Source organism: Ciona robusta, chromosome 9 (genome assembly GCF_009617815.1).
Source record: "Ciona robusta chromosome 9, ASM961781v2".
Lineage (NCBI taxonomy): Eukaryota > Metazoa > Chordata > Ascidiacea > Phlebobranchia > Cionidae > Ciona > Ciona robusta.
Window position 1 is genome coordinate 5,366,295 of NC_143243.1, and position 14,799 is coordinate 5,381,093.

General features: G+C 37.4%; 2 protein-coding genes across 3 annotated transcripts; both read right to left on the reverse strand.

The window, feature by feature from the left end:
* Positions 1-594: 594 nt before the first annotated feature.
* LOC149731492 (uncharacterized) lies at positions 595-8,700 on the reverse strand. The gene is made up of 4 exons (XM_089884628.1): positions 6,231-8,700; positions 3,412-3,666; positions 2,005-3,146; positions 595-1,628 (listed from the first exon to the last, which is right to left on the reverse strand). Exons 1-4 carry the CDS (start codon positions 6,364-6,366, stop codon positions 1,479-1,481), a joined length of 1,683 nt encoding a protein of 560 aa, XP_089740754.1. The 5' UTR covers positions 6,367-8,700; the 3' UTR covers positions 595-1,478.
* A 569-nt stretch (positions 8,701-9,269) lies between these two features.
* LOC149731493 (uncharacterized) lies at positions 9,270-13,365 on the reverse strand. Of its 2 annotated transcripts, XM_089884636.1 has the most exons (6): positions 12,888-13,357; positions 12,227-12,361; positions 11,681-11,783; positions 10,920-11,023; positions 10,375-10,425; positions 9,270-10,024 (listed from the first exon to the last, which is right to left on the reverse strand). In XM_089884636.1, exons 1-6 carry the CDS (start codon positions 12,979-12,981, stop codon positions 9,969-9,971), a joined length of 543 nt encoding a protein of 180 aa, XP_089740762.1. In that variant the 5' UTR covers positions 12,982-13,357; the 3' UTR covers positions 9,270-9,968. The 2 variants fall into 2 exon arrangements, with proteins under 2 accessions (XP_089740762.1, XP_089740763.1); XM_089884637.1 differs by lacking the exon at positions 10,375-10,425 and having other exon boundaries at positions 12,888-13,365.
* Between the last annotated feature and the right edge of the window lie 1,434 nt (positions 13,366-14,799).

A 14,799-nucleotide genomic window follows, 5' to 3' on the forward strand; every position in this document is an offset into this window, starting at 1 on the left:
TTCAAAATTGAAACTGAAATTTTATTCTCGTTCCATGCTCTGGCCAGTGAGAAGTTTTGATTTTTTAGCTTCCATTTGGACCTCTTCCTGGTGCTGCTCGTTCAATTCATTGCGAAGCTGATTTATCACACAGCATGGGCACATACAGCCAGTACAGTTGTCGTCTGCTGGCAAGCCAGGGATACTGTACTTGCTTCTGTATGTGGTCTTGCTTTTTCCTACTGATAGATAGCTTCCAATACAAAGGGGAGACAAAAGACATAGCAGGCTGTGATGGGATGCTTGACCCATCCCCAGTTCGTTTGCGTTTTGTCCGTGTACAACACATGGTATGATTAAAGACTTTAACATCACCAAGGGGTTTTGACACATGTCGACCAATCTAAAGGTAAAACTACCTTCTCTTTGAATAATCAACAACTTTTGAGCATTGCTTTCTATAATTTCCCTTTTCTTAGTTTGTGCAACTTCGGCCAAGTGAACCTTTTCTTTTCTGTGCATACTGAAATCACGCCACAACTCTTTAATCAAAAAGCACCTACTTTCCAAGGATAGGCAAGATCAGTAAAATATGAAATCTGACATTTGTGAGAATAGGTTTAGAATTTTATCTTTATTGCAGAACAAGCGACTATTATGTGTCACGAAAGAAACATAAAATGCAATAGTTCTTGCTGTAATAATATGTAATAATAGGATCTTAATAACATCGTAAATATACATAAATATTTAACTGGTTTGTTTATTTTAGTGTACGTCAATCGACTTTTTGTATGTTTTTTTGGCATCTCCTTGCTACAGATTGGAACGAATAAGTTAAGTAGGTTTTAAAAAAAAGAAATGTACAAAATTTTAAACAAAGTTTTTGTGTATAAAACTTGCAAAACTTTAAAAAAAAGAATAACTTTGTAGCTGTCAACAAAATTTGTTAATGGTACGATCTACAACAAGCTGTGGATATAATCCTGCGTCAGTATAATTTAACAATATATCTGCAGTTGTATTTACGAACGATAAGTACGTTAACACGAGTTCAATGTTGCCGATATACTTTAGATAAGTAGAAATAGTAATAAATGATTCTGACACACGGTTAAGGCTTTAGCAAAAAGCTAAGTAAGTACTAAATTGTAACTGCCAAACATGATTATAAGTACAAAGTTAAACGTTGGACAGTGCTTTGTTGCATAGGGCGAAACACATTGGTATCAATGCTCTCTTGTCAGCGGCTGCAGTCGACAGCAACGCGATTGCAATTAAAGCAGAATTCCAGTGGTTACAACCAGGTACAATAAAAGTTCCAATCACGTTGCTGAAGTGCTGATAAAATCAGTGTTCTGCTCTCTCAAATTGATTTGTAGGTAACAATAGGACAGAGACAGCACTAATACCTCGCCGAAATCAACAACTAAACTCTAGAAGTTTGGCAGCATTTTTAGGCTCAAGCTCCTATATAATTCCCCAAATTACTGAAACCGCTATGACACAACTCGTTCTTGGTGTATGCCATTTGCCCAAGCCTCAGGCGTGTTGTGTCCATTTCGTTTTGGAACATGAATAACTTCAGGGGAGGAATATTCAGATGATGCTGACGTTCGACCCCCAGTTTGATTTGTATTACCTGAAGCCTGAATGTAAACGAAGATTTAGACGCTATACATAAGTATACAACACCCCTGGTAGGCTATATAGGCTTTGTGATACGCACAGTAGCTTTATAAAGCTATGAGTTCAGCTTTTTATAAAACATAGTAGGCTAAAGTGGGTGGTTTTTATCTTATTTTCTTGTCCCATTTGTTGGTAAGCAAAAAATATTTAGAGAAATAAATATACCCGCATCCTTACGACGTTTAAACCGCGTTGGTAATTGGTAAATACATGATCAGGAAATACAAAATTTGGGTGCTTACAGTACCCCATCTCACGCCACAATACTATACACTCGTATATAACTCTGTATTTCTAATTTATAGTTCTGTATTACAGAGATCGCATAGCACTTACCTCTACGTCGACCCTTCTTTGGTTCCAGCGAACTTCAAATACAGTAACCCAGGCTATGGCTATTAATATCACGAACAATAGCAGGACAACAGGGATCGCAATGGCAAGGGCCAGTTTGCGAGTTCTGTCCACTGACCGGTCCCAATTGTAACGAACATCATCATTTTTAGCTGTATGAATATGACTGGGGAACGGTACCTCAGTGGTAGCATTGTAAGATTCTGAAATATTTGTTGTTGAACCTATTCCTAAATACTCCAGGGTCATAGTGCGATTGGTAGTTTGTAAAGGAACGGTTGAGGTTTGTACAATAATTTCATGTGTAGTGCTGGGTCGTTTTATTGTTGTTGCTGAAGTAGGTGGATTGGTCGTAGCCTTTGTTGTACTTTGTTCAGGCATAATAGTAGTAGTTGTTGTTGTTGTTGTTGTTGTTGGCCCTTCTAAGAAGTGAAATGCTGTTGTGTAATTTTCATTTAAAGCAGGCGTCGCCTCTGCACCAGTTGATGCTGCCACGGTGGCAGAAGCTGTCGTGATGTCTGGAGAAGTAACAGGAATAGGAGTCGAGGGAGTGTCTGATGAAAGCCCAGGAATTCCTGGTTCTGTGCTATTTTGTGGGGTATAAGTAAATACGTCGTTATCAGTTACAGGTAGGGGCGTTGTGATTGGGTATCCAGGAAAAGTAGTGAAATGAGGTGGGTACTGTGTGCGTGGAGCCCAAGGTGGGAACCGCGTACTAGAATCTCCGTTTCCCTCAGAGATTCCAATATTTTCTGACCAACCGTTGCCAGATGATCCGAAACTAAATTCACTCGGAGAAAAAGTTTCAGTCTGATTTTGTTCATTCTGGTTAGTCATCTCTGGAATCTGTCGGTTTTCTGCCCCACCTTCTGATATAAGGGGCGGCGACAAGTAGGTAGGTCGTGAGATATTCCATATAGATAAGAAGTTATATCGAGAGCTATGATTAAAAGAGTCCGTTGTACCGCTCATGTTGGTATTAGGCCCGTAAGGATATTCAACCGGCGGTAGTAAAGGCTCTCGAATAAAATCTCGAGGAGGAAATGTTGAAGTCGAAGCCTGATTACCTTCAGACGGAGAGGGGAATCTGTTCGCAAAGCTATTCCCAGCAACACCTGAATCACCTGTTGATGTAAAATTCGAATACTTATATACAGGGCAAGGGAAGATAAGACAGTTTTAACGCATATTTTCCTAATATCTTGATTCTGTTTTAAACAGTTAACACCAGCAGTTTATGGATGTCGTTATAGGACACGGTTTTATAATTCTTTGAATGTGCTTTGTTTTTAACCAAATGAGACGAGAAAACAGAATGAAAAATTGTCCTATCTTCCTCCACCCTACTATATATGAGTTCCAGATTTTGAATAGCAAATCACGCGTTACCTTCAGAAATTTCGAAAGGCAGCTCTCTGGTTCCTCGCCGCTGTCTCCGGTGCCTAAACAGAAGTTCCAAAGTCGTGGTATCTTGAGCATTATTCCTTGATAAACTTTTTCTGAACTTTGTGAATTCAGCGTACGTTTTCTGATAGCTTGTTTCACCTTGTTTTACATTAATATTGTTCATAAATAGTTTGGGTACTCTTCTTGCCGCAATTTGTTTTGCGTGTAGATGGTTGCTGTGTAAGATACCCCCCTCCCCTGGAGAATATTGGGTAAAAACGTTATATATGGGATTATAGTAAGTTATCAGCTAAAAACAAGTCGCGTCACACAAAATCGATTTAAGTCAAATCATAAATGCCCGTATATAGCAACCTAAACAAACGTTCACGCGTCGTTTACAAAGATAAATGATCTATAGATTTTCACACTTAAGACTAGGTGAAACATGTACGAGTAAACGATGTCTCGAGGTTTACGTATTTCGGCGTGCGTTTGAATATTGCATCTCACAACCGCACCGTTGCTATAACTCTCTCTGAGCGATGTCAGAAATCGCGATCCTATTTTGTGTAAACAAGCAGGCATGGCCGCAGTTTGGCTAGGACGAGCAATCTTGTCATAGATCGCTTCCGTCGCTTGCTAACGTGGCGTGCATAGCTTTTGCGCTTTCTTGGATCCATCCGCGCATTACTGCTCGGGGCAAATGCAGTTTATCAATAGGGGTATTATGTAGGCCGCTGTCGTGACACGCAAGTACGAAGCAAAAGCAATGTCAGCAAACCTTTCGCCAACACTTTATTTCTACTTAAACAGTAAACCACAATAATGACTCCACCATATTACAACGTTTCATTTCTTGCACATACTGCTACTTAATTCCTGTGCTCCAAGTTTTCGTTTTAATTGAAGCTCAATGCTGGGTGTAACCTGTCAGAAATTAAAGCCGCCAGCCATTCGTTTACTGTAATTCCAAGGCCCACGTTATTATTTTAATACGAGGCGAAGTACCTCCGCAAAACAATTCATCACTGCTTGTGGCGGTATTTTAGCAATTTTGAAATAAATATTTTAATACGATATTTATCCGTTTGTTTACAGAAATATTTATAAGCCGATGTTTGGTCGTTAATTCACCCTTACAATGTTTTACAGTATAGGGTTGAGGAAGATGGAACACATTTTAACTCTATTTTTTGTCCCATTTAGTAGTAAACAAGAAACATTCAAAGAATTATAAAACTATATCCTCACGACTCCCATATAAACCGTTGTTAATTGTTTAAAATACGATCCCCCCCCCACCCTACTGCTATATATAGTCGACTAAAATTTGTATTATATAAACGAGTATTTTGTTGTTTACTATATATATACGGATATACGGTGTTTTTATTCGTTGCATAAGCGTGATTCACCCTAATTATGTTTTACATAAAGTCGATTAAAATTTATAATTCACTTCGTATTCTCCGTATAAATACGATGTTTTTCGTTATTACATAAGCGTTGGTTGGTGATTTATTTTCGAAAATTATCGCGGTGATCAAATTCTTGCTAGTCCCGAACGCTATAGAATGTGCTGTGGTGTCTGACGCACCAACAGGAATGGGATATCTCACCAAAAACTATTTTAAAACTAATTCGTGCCTTCTTGGCTAAAATTTACGACTGAACGTGATGTCAACAACTTAGGTGAAAATGAAATTGTATTCTGGCTTTAATTTGGTGCGATTTAAGTTGTTTGTTTTTTTGTACAATGTGGGCGAATAAAATTGTAGCGCTGCGGGGTAACATGGGACAGCTTTCGCAGATAGTATTTAAATATCCTGTTAGTATTTTGAACAATTAACAACGGTCTATGGAAGTCGTGGTTTTCTACCAAATGGGACAAGAAAATGAAATGAAAAGGTGTTCTACCTTCCCCAACTCTACTATATATCGCATTAATGTATTCAATAAAGAGTAATTTAAAGTTACAGGTATTTTAAAACTTAACTGGCAAGTCACCAAATAAGTGTATTTAATGTTTGGATAGTGCAATCAGTTTCAAGAACATATTACCGTATATAGCATGTTTTAACTCTTTATAACTACCGTTTTAATTTTTTGTTTCTCCGACCTCGAAAACCCGCTATATATCTTGTAAAACTGGACAGATTATATTGATAATAATAATGGTCGAATTGACGTCAGAGTTAATTCTGACAACGCAGTGTCGGACGATAATGACGGAGTCTGCATTAAAATTATGTTGCTGATAAATTGCTGACGTCACGCCAAGTTCCACGCTACCTAAACCAGCAAAAGATGATGCCGATTAACCTATGACGTATATACGGCTATACGAGCAAATCTGGCGGGTTAAGCAAGCGGTTTAAACCACCAAAATATTACCACAAATTTAAAGAAACAACGAAAATAAACACAACTAAACGCGGCACATGGATGCTACAGATTTACGCTGAAGAAATTTTCTACTTTACTAAATGTTCACTGACTAAACATATAGGATGAAAAAGTGTAATTGTTTTAATATAAAGTAGGATGGGGGAAGATGGGTCACTTTTTAACTCTATTTACTCATACCATTTGGTAGTAAACAAAGGACATTCAAAGAATTATAAAACTATATCCTTACGACTTTCATGCTGGACCGTTGTTAATTCTTTCAAACATAATCAGTATATTTGGATTTGTTGTGTTAAAAGTGTCCCATCTCCCCCCACCCTACTATAATTCAAAAAAAAAACATTCATTTTGGGCGCCATATCTTTTAACTCAGAGTCAGAATGTGTAAGAATGCACATAAACATACCAACCTTCATATCCATTTGTATATGCGGCAAGAGAGACGAGGAGAGCGACAAATAACAAGGCCGGAAATTTTCCTCCTGATATACGATCTTGGTGGTTATGTCGTGAACTTCGTATCATCCAGTACAGTATAAACAACATGATACCAGCATTGCATTATACAACGCTTCGTTGATTGCACTCAAGTTTGGGATCCATTAGGCATACATATTTTCTTCAGAGTTCGCAGTTGAAAATACGCCTTTCGCGTTTCTACACCTAAAAATGAGAAATTTCTCTGTAAGCCTGTACACCTGCTTAAAGTAAATGTTTAGACAAGTACTACAGCACGTCGATAAGGCGCAATTCAGGTTTGAGTAATTACCAAAGTTATCGGTTCTTTAATACTACCTTTTATGTTCTAATTACTAATACGATCTACAGCTTTCATTGCTCAAAGGACCCGCATCTATCGGTGTACGAACAATAACGAGCCTAGAAATCTTGTTCTGGACGCTATTATATTATCACGTTTTATTCTGCCACAAAAGCTGTCTAAATAGCACCTTCCATTTTACCAAGGGCGAACGTAACTTCACTATCAGCAGCATCTAATTATAAAGGTGAGTCCGCGGTGACGAGAAGATATTGTTTTTCGTAAATCAAACGCGATGGTTACAGGTTTCGACCTATTGCGGAGACGACTGTTAAAATTTCCTTCTCTAGGGCGGGAAGTGAGCTAAGGATGAATCGCCGCGGGCTGTCGCTGTGCGTCCGGTGTTAAGGCGAGGCGCACCTTACACGGCTTATTAAGCCAGATGTCGCTGGCCTGAGACCATAGTCTGACCGCGAACCCAGCGACACATCTGAGTACCAGCGGTCGGGTGACAACAAAAATATGTCAAAACGCCTTCTTGCTTTGATAAGCGGTTCCTCGGATCCAAAGTAAACTGGCTGTAAGTCCGCTGACCTTTTTGCAGCGGGTTTCTCTTAGCGCTCCGTGTGGTGGTTAAGGTTTACCATGTCGCAACTACAATCTGCCAATTTTAGTTTTTATATTCAGTTAAAATAGAAGTTCTCATATTTAACGTAAACAACTATTTTGTGTTACACTCATTTTTCCAAAAAGTGCCACCGAAAACCGCAGACGCGGGGTGGAATAACACTTTGTTGAATGCGTGTTAGGATTATTTAACCGCATTGGTACAAACATCATAACAGCGGCCACAGAAGAACCAACATTTGTTTAAACTAGCGAAACAAAGACTTCGGAATTAACATACCTTATATATATAGTAGGGTGGGGGGAGATGGGACACCTTTTTATCCTATTTTCTCATCCCTTTTGGTGCTAAACAAAGAATTATTAAAGCGTACCCTCACGACTTCCATAGAATGTTGTAATTGTTTAAAACACGATCAAACTATTATAAAATGAGCTAAAGGTGTCCCATCTTCCCCCGCTCCACTACATACAATGCAACGAAATGATATGCGAGAACAAGTTGTTTATACCTATATATACCAAAGGCGCGTTAAGGCGAACACCATTGACACCGAAGGAGAGAAATTCTGGCATAATGAAAATAATTTGCAAAAATGTGGCTTGAGTTTCCATATTTAGATTAGTTTGGTGAATCACAAATAAACAGAAAACGAACCACGCCCTAAAATCCCTCAATTATTTTGTTATCACGATAAGTTGGTTGGATGTTTTACACATTATGTTTTTTTTGTACACAGCGCAAACGTTAAAAGTTTGACCATATTTTTTTAGCTGCCATGCTTATAAAAAGATACCTATATAGTGGGATCGGGAAATAACTTTTCATTCTGTATTTTTGTCCCATTTGGTAAATAGCGAAAATTCTGCGAATTATAAAACCGGTGTATCCTCTCGATTCCTATTATAGACCGTTGTTAATTGTTTTAAAAACGATCGGGATACTTAGTTATCATATGCTAAAGGTGTCCCGTCTTCCCCCTATACCCTGCTATACATAAGAGAAAAGAACTATATGATTATTATCGCGAACAGGTCCATTGCTTGGTCATGTGTATTTTCATAGCGAGATTGGATTGCTTGCGCTTATTTAAGTGGTTTACCAAGCGATATGTTTACACGCACAAGTTGTATGATAATGGTGGCACCCGTTTGAGGCCCGTGTTATTTAAGGATACGAAATATACACTATCGCCATAGGATCTTCCAAGCTATATTTGTTTGTACTCGCAGTACATTGGTGGGTGGGAGAAATTTTACGCAACATAACACCAACGATGAATAAGTTTTAGTAAACAGAGCTTTTAAGTGGGCTACGTTGTATTTAAACGGGGTCTGACTCATAACAACGAATTTACAGATAAATTCCGATTCAACTTTTTTCTGATGCCTTTATGGTACTTACTCCGATTTACTTTATTGGCTGTAAGCTTTCTTAATGAGTTAAATTAAAAAGAAAAATACGAATCTCTGATTTCGGACTCTGCGTGGTAATACTGACTTCGATTTTTAAATGAATTAGTGTGACTACCAGTAACTTCTTATAATTGAAGTCTTCAAATGGCAAAAATAGTTACTTTATTTCCATACAAACTTAGTTTGCGAACTCGGCTGTTTGGCTATCAATAAAGTTTTTGTATTTATACTAAACTGTTACTATAGGACCAACTACGCAAAATTCCACAATAGAGATCAACTTTGAATTGCAACGCTACAAGTTAAATTCATTAACCGCTGTCTAAATGATATGTTAAGAGATATCAAGCAGCACCCTCAAAAAATAGTAATATGTTCTAATCCCCAGCGGCAGAATTGCACCTCTGCCAAATTCTTCGAGATAACTGCGCTTTCTAAACAGAGAAAAACTGCGTAAGAGGAGATATGCGATCACTAATTACTCCAGGAAGGCCAACATGCGACTCGAACTCGTAAAACCCGTCGCAGTTGTGTAACTTCGTGAGCCCCTTCAGGGCATAGCGTACAAATACGCGGTCAGAAAAGTTGACAAACAAAAGCATTCTGAACTTGCATATAACATCACTCGTAAAATTTACCGACAATATATGCTGAAATATTATAGTATAATGAGGTAATGGTAACCTTCCCATATTAGAAATGTCATTACTGTACAAACTAAATTAGAAAGGGGAAAAATAACCAGCAAACGAACTTGTTTCACATAAGCCATCGCAGCATATGAGTGACATTATCTCTTCAGAATAAAGCTTGCATTGTTACGTATTTAAACACTGAATAGTTTGTGCAACAATTACAGCATATATATACTAGATTTGAGTAACTTTGTTTGATAAAATCTCTAAAAATAGATCATATGTACAATTAAATACGCGTCGTGTCGAAAAATTGATAAAACTTGTTATCCAATTAGATATATATAAATATATATATACATTATGCACAGTTGAAGGCGAAATGGAAAAGGAAAATTCGTAACGAAACCATTTTTGCTTGTCCAAAGTTGTCATTATGTGGTAGAACACCATGTGTTATAGTTTTCAAATATTATATATATCAACATTGTTTAAAAGGGGGGAAGAAAGCTTGAATGCGTTGTTGGTTCTTCAGTTCTATTTACATTTGAAGATTTTTCCCGGCCGGTATGCCTTTATTGAAAGCTTTGTATAATTTCGTAGTCAAAAGAATGTGTGAAATAAGAAGTGCAGTCAAAATCAACAGTCCAATGTGCAACCTTGAATCGCAGCGAAGATAGAAATGCTAATTTAATAGCAGTCAAACTCGTCTAAAAGTTGTTTGCTCTCTGCTGCTGCATGCGGCTGTACTGCGGGTGGCTGGAAACTATTAAGTAAAAAGGAAGGTTATAACACAGAATTGCGGTATAATAGTCGATGTTATATTTCACTTATTGTATGGTAAGATGGGATCCGCGCTAACAACTATATACCAACTTCCAGACAATTTTTAAACAATTAACAACACACTTTAGAGTTGTTGGGTTACGGTTATAATTCTGTAATTCTTTGATTTATACCAAAATAGTAAACAAAGAACGTTTAAACAATTATAAAACCTATTCTCACGACCCCTGTAGACCGTTGTTATCATTGTTTAAAACATGACCAGGATGTTTGGATATTATGTGCTAAGGTGTCCCATCTTCCCCAACCCTACTACATACATATACGTACCTGACGCTGACCGAGTCTTATGAGGAGCAACTTTGTAGTTGTTGGGGAGTCCTGAATAACAAAAAAATTATAAAACAAAAATAACTAAACCATGGGCGATGCAATACACAGGGAAATAACTCATTTAATCATTCTACATTAAAATAAGCTTTAAATAACCCTCTATGTTATGTTATAGCAGGGTGTGGTATAGGTGGAAATGTTTTTATTCTCACAAATAATAACAAATATCATTTACAGAGTTGTATATTATATCCCCGCGATTCCAAAATGCGTTTTTAATTGTTTAAAACACGATCAGAAACTTGCTATAGTAGGGTGGGGGAGATAGGACAATTTTTCGTTTCATTAGGAGTTTCATTAGGAGGTAAACAAAGAACATTTAAAGAATTATAAAACCTTATCCTATATAGCGACCCACATAGACCGTTGTTAATTGATTAAAACACGATCAGGGTATTTGGATATTATGTGCTAAAGGTGTCCCGTCTTCTCCCACCCTACCATATTTTAAAACCTGTGCTGTAAATGTAAAACTAAATTACCATACGGAGTTGAAGATCTTGCACCTCGTCCATGATTATTAGTATTGGGGTTACAACTTGAAATTCTGGCTGCTCCTGTGCTGTAACCAGGCAGCTGACCGACTCTGAACGTTTAAAAACATTGAAACCAAAGAAGTCTTACGAAATGTACAAATATATACGCTTTTGGGGGTAATGGGGTTGGGCCAATCCTGGCTTAAATCCTAGGACCCATGGCGTGCCAGGCTGAGGGACCCCACCCACATATAATGTAAGAATCAAAAGGGGTTTCCGCGTATCGATTTAGGAGGAGACCTACATAAGATTTTTCATTGGCAAAAAATAAAGCCTTTATATATGCTTCCTATTCTGAAAATTATTAGCAACATTCGTTTTGCTATTTTTTTGTTAGGACATGTTACGGCTCTATAGCATTTACAACCGCTACAATTACAGGTTTACTGTTCGTTTACAAAAGACTTGTTTTTATTTTTGAACGCAATATAATCACTTAGGGAGTTTTTTTGCTGGTGCGATAGACTGGCATAGCTAGTTGCCAAGCTATTTACATTGGGCTTCTAATTAAAAAAAGGTGAACAACTGTTTAATTAATAATTATAGCTCGCTACAGTTGTCCACGTCAACGAATAAAAATATATGGATTTTTTATGTAACACTAAATTAGATTCTTATGTAACGTTGCAAATTAGGGTGGTTCATGGCACGTTATGCGCGAGGCAGAAACAAACGAAACATATACCTTGTTTACTTATGTAAGGTACCTGTATGAGGAAGTACTGGACTTGGAGCTGTAGGCGCTTTTTTCGTTTTCCAACACAAAATCTGAAACCCGCTGCTGTCTGCCAAGAGTGTTTCCTTCCAGCTCTGAACAAATTTCGGAAATTAGGTTGTTTCAATAAGTTAACTGTGTACAAACGAATAAGGCTTTGGGGTAAGATGAGAAACCTTTAGCACGAAAACAATATATTAAACATCCTGACCGTGTTAAACAATTAACAACGGTCTATGGAAGTCGTAAAAATACGTTCTTCTAATTCTTTAAATGTTTCTGTTTACTATCCAATAGAACGAAAAAATAAGGTACAAAAGTGTCCTATCGTTTCGAAGCCTACTATATATATTGTATCAATGTATTTATTAAAGAGTTTAAACTCAGATATTAAACCAATTAAAAACTAACTGGTAAGTCACTAATCAGTGTGTACAATGCTTGGGGCGTGTGACCGATTTTAGAAACATATTGCCATAAAATAGAATGCAAAATATTCCATCTTATCCCACCCTAACACATGTTATTGCCGACATACCTTTCTTTTTCGGATCATCTTTATCGTCGTCCTTCTTAAAACAAGAACATTCCCTCCCCTGCACACAGCATCCGACAATGCAAGCCAGCATCACGACACCGACAATTGGCAAGACAATGGGTATAACCGTTGCATCTGCAAAATAGATTTTTGAACAAAGTCTTCTTAGTCATTCTGAAAAAATACTAGCACACGTGCGTTCAATGGTTACACGAAAGATTGCATTAATACATAGTAGAACATATCACTCATACACTTTTACAAAACGTTCAAGTGTATATGTTTAATGTTAACAGTAAATATAAAATAAAGGCAGAATAAACATAGGGACAGTACGCCATGTGATTTAGAAAACTAAACTTAAAAATCTTAATTAAAATTGATATTTTATCAAATTTTGTTGCTTTTATTCTAATTTCGTAAATCTTGTTCTACGTAATGTAATAAACTTGTGCTTTTTCAAAATTCGTGACTTTATACTCATCTTTCCAGCAACATTTGTTTTATAGTTTTTCTAAGTTTGCGTTTAAAATTCCTTGTTTGCACAAAATTCCAATATTTAGGACAGTTTATCAATAACCATGCCAATAAAAACACAAGGATATATTGTTTCTCCGTTTAACAATTTCTTTTAGAAAAACACACAAGATAGGCTACTAACCGTCTGCAGCGCGGTATTCCTCGCCCCAAGCATGCGTAAGAGTGAAGATAGAACAGAAGCAGACAGTGCATGAAATTCGACGCAAATTTTCCATTTTCAAATTAACGGTGAACTTTTCTGAAGCAGCAACTTATACGCTGGTATTTGCAAACGAAATCGACTGCCCCTGCTCAGTGCCTATTTATAAGCGCTCGCCCTGCATTCAGTCTAAAAATAATAAGTGTGCACCTTGTCAATTAAATTTGAGTGGCAAAACTCGCTACTTGTAATTGGGTGTTTTATTCTCTCTACCCTAAACCAACAATAAACGGGTCGATCAACTTACTTTTTTTCACGCTAATTAACTGAACTCGATTCTGATTTTTGCTTTGGCAGATGCAATACCTTTGTTTACTGCACAATGAAATGAGAAAAGTGTCTGAAAACACGTCCAATCTTACCCCACATGTTTATATTTCTAGATATTCAGTGCTCCGAAAACAAGCTACAACTGTCAAGCCAGATCGAAACTGGACAACAGGATTTGCTGGCAAGACGCCGACGGCAAAACGACAGCGAATCTTAGCTACCGGCCTTCATGCGAGGCCCATCGCGTCGCGTTGCATGTAACGTATATTCCGGTCTCCCTTAATGACCACCGCCGCAGTTGTGCAAACAACGCCCCACACGTACGCAGCAATAAACAAGTAGAGATTTATTTCTACACGCCACTGTCCCGCCCTACAATTAATCAGCGAGCTAGTAATCCATCTACCGTGTTGGGAATAGGACAACCCTCAATAACGGTGGTTCTCTCTCAGGAAAACCAGGTTTCTAGTTGGTTAGGTTAAAACAAGATAAACATAAGGATTAGCGCAAATTAACTGTCCTTAAATGCCCACTCTGACTGCGCTTTACACGTACATCAAACGATTACAGCACAAGGTTACCTAACTTGAAACTAGAGCCTTCAGAGTACAAACTTGTGCATTAAAATAAATTGTGTACATACCGCAAACTAGATCTGGATTTATAATTTGTAGTGGGGTATTTTGAATGACCTATAAAATATAGTACGGTAGGGGAATATGGGACACATTTTGTCAAGTTTCTGGTCTTATTTGGTAATAAACAAAGAACATTCAAAAAATTATAAAGCAGCATTTTCGCGACTTCCTTAGGCCGTTGTTAATTGTTTAAAACACGATCAGGATATTATGTGCTAAAGGTGTCCCATCTTCCCCAATAGTACTATAGTGGGGCGGGGAAGATAGGTCACCTTTAGCTCATAATATCTAAATATGCAGATCGTGTTTTAAACAACTAACAACAGTTTATGGAAGTCGTGAGGATACGGTTTAATACTTCTTTGTTTGCTACCAAATGGGATAAGAAAATACAGTAAAAACGTCTCCCATCTTCCCCCACCCTACTAAATATCGTGTGACCGAGACGACGGGATTAAAACACACACGGTATCACACGCCAACCGGACACAATAAATTGAATTGCCACGCATAGTATGTTCGACACACGCACCTGCTTTGGAGACCCGCAGTGACTATAAATCTACAAAATGAATATTGACTTGTATATCAGAGACTCAAATCTTGTATCCCGGATTTGCTAAACTAAAATATATATTACTGTGGGGTAAGATTTATACTTTAAGTGAAAAATATCCCATATTTCCTAATTGTGCTTTGACGGTTAACAACGCTCTTAAAATTCGTGACGATATGAACAATTAATTCTGTAACTAATCTTTGCTTTCTAATGTTGCGATTAAATAGAATGAAAACATAGACTTTTCCTATACCCAAATCTACTTTCTACAGCATTTTAAACTAATTCCAACCTGTTTAAAAGAAAAAAAAACTGTCTTATTGAAAACTAAAAAAACTGTCTTATTGAAAACTAAAAAAACTGTCTT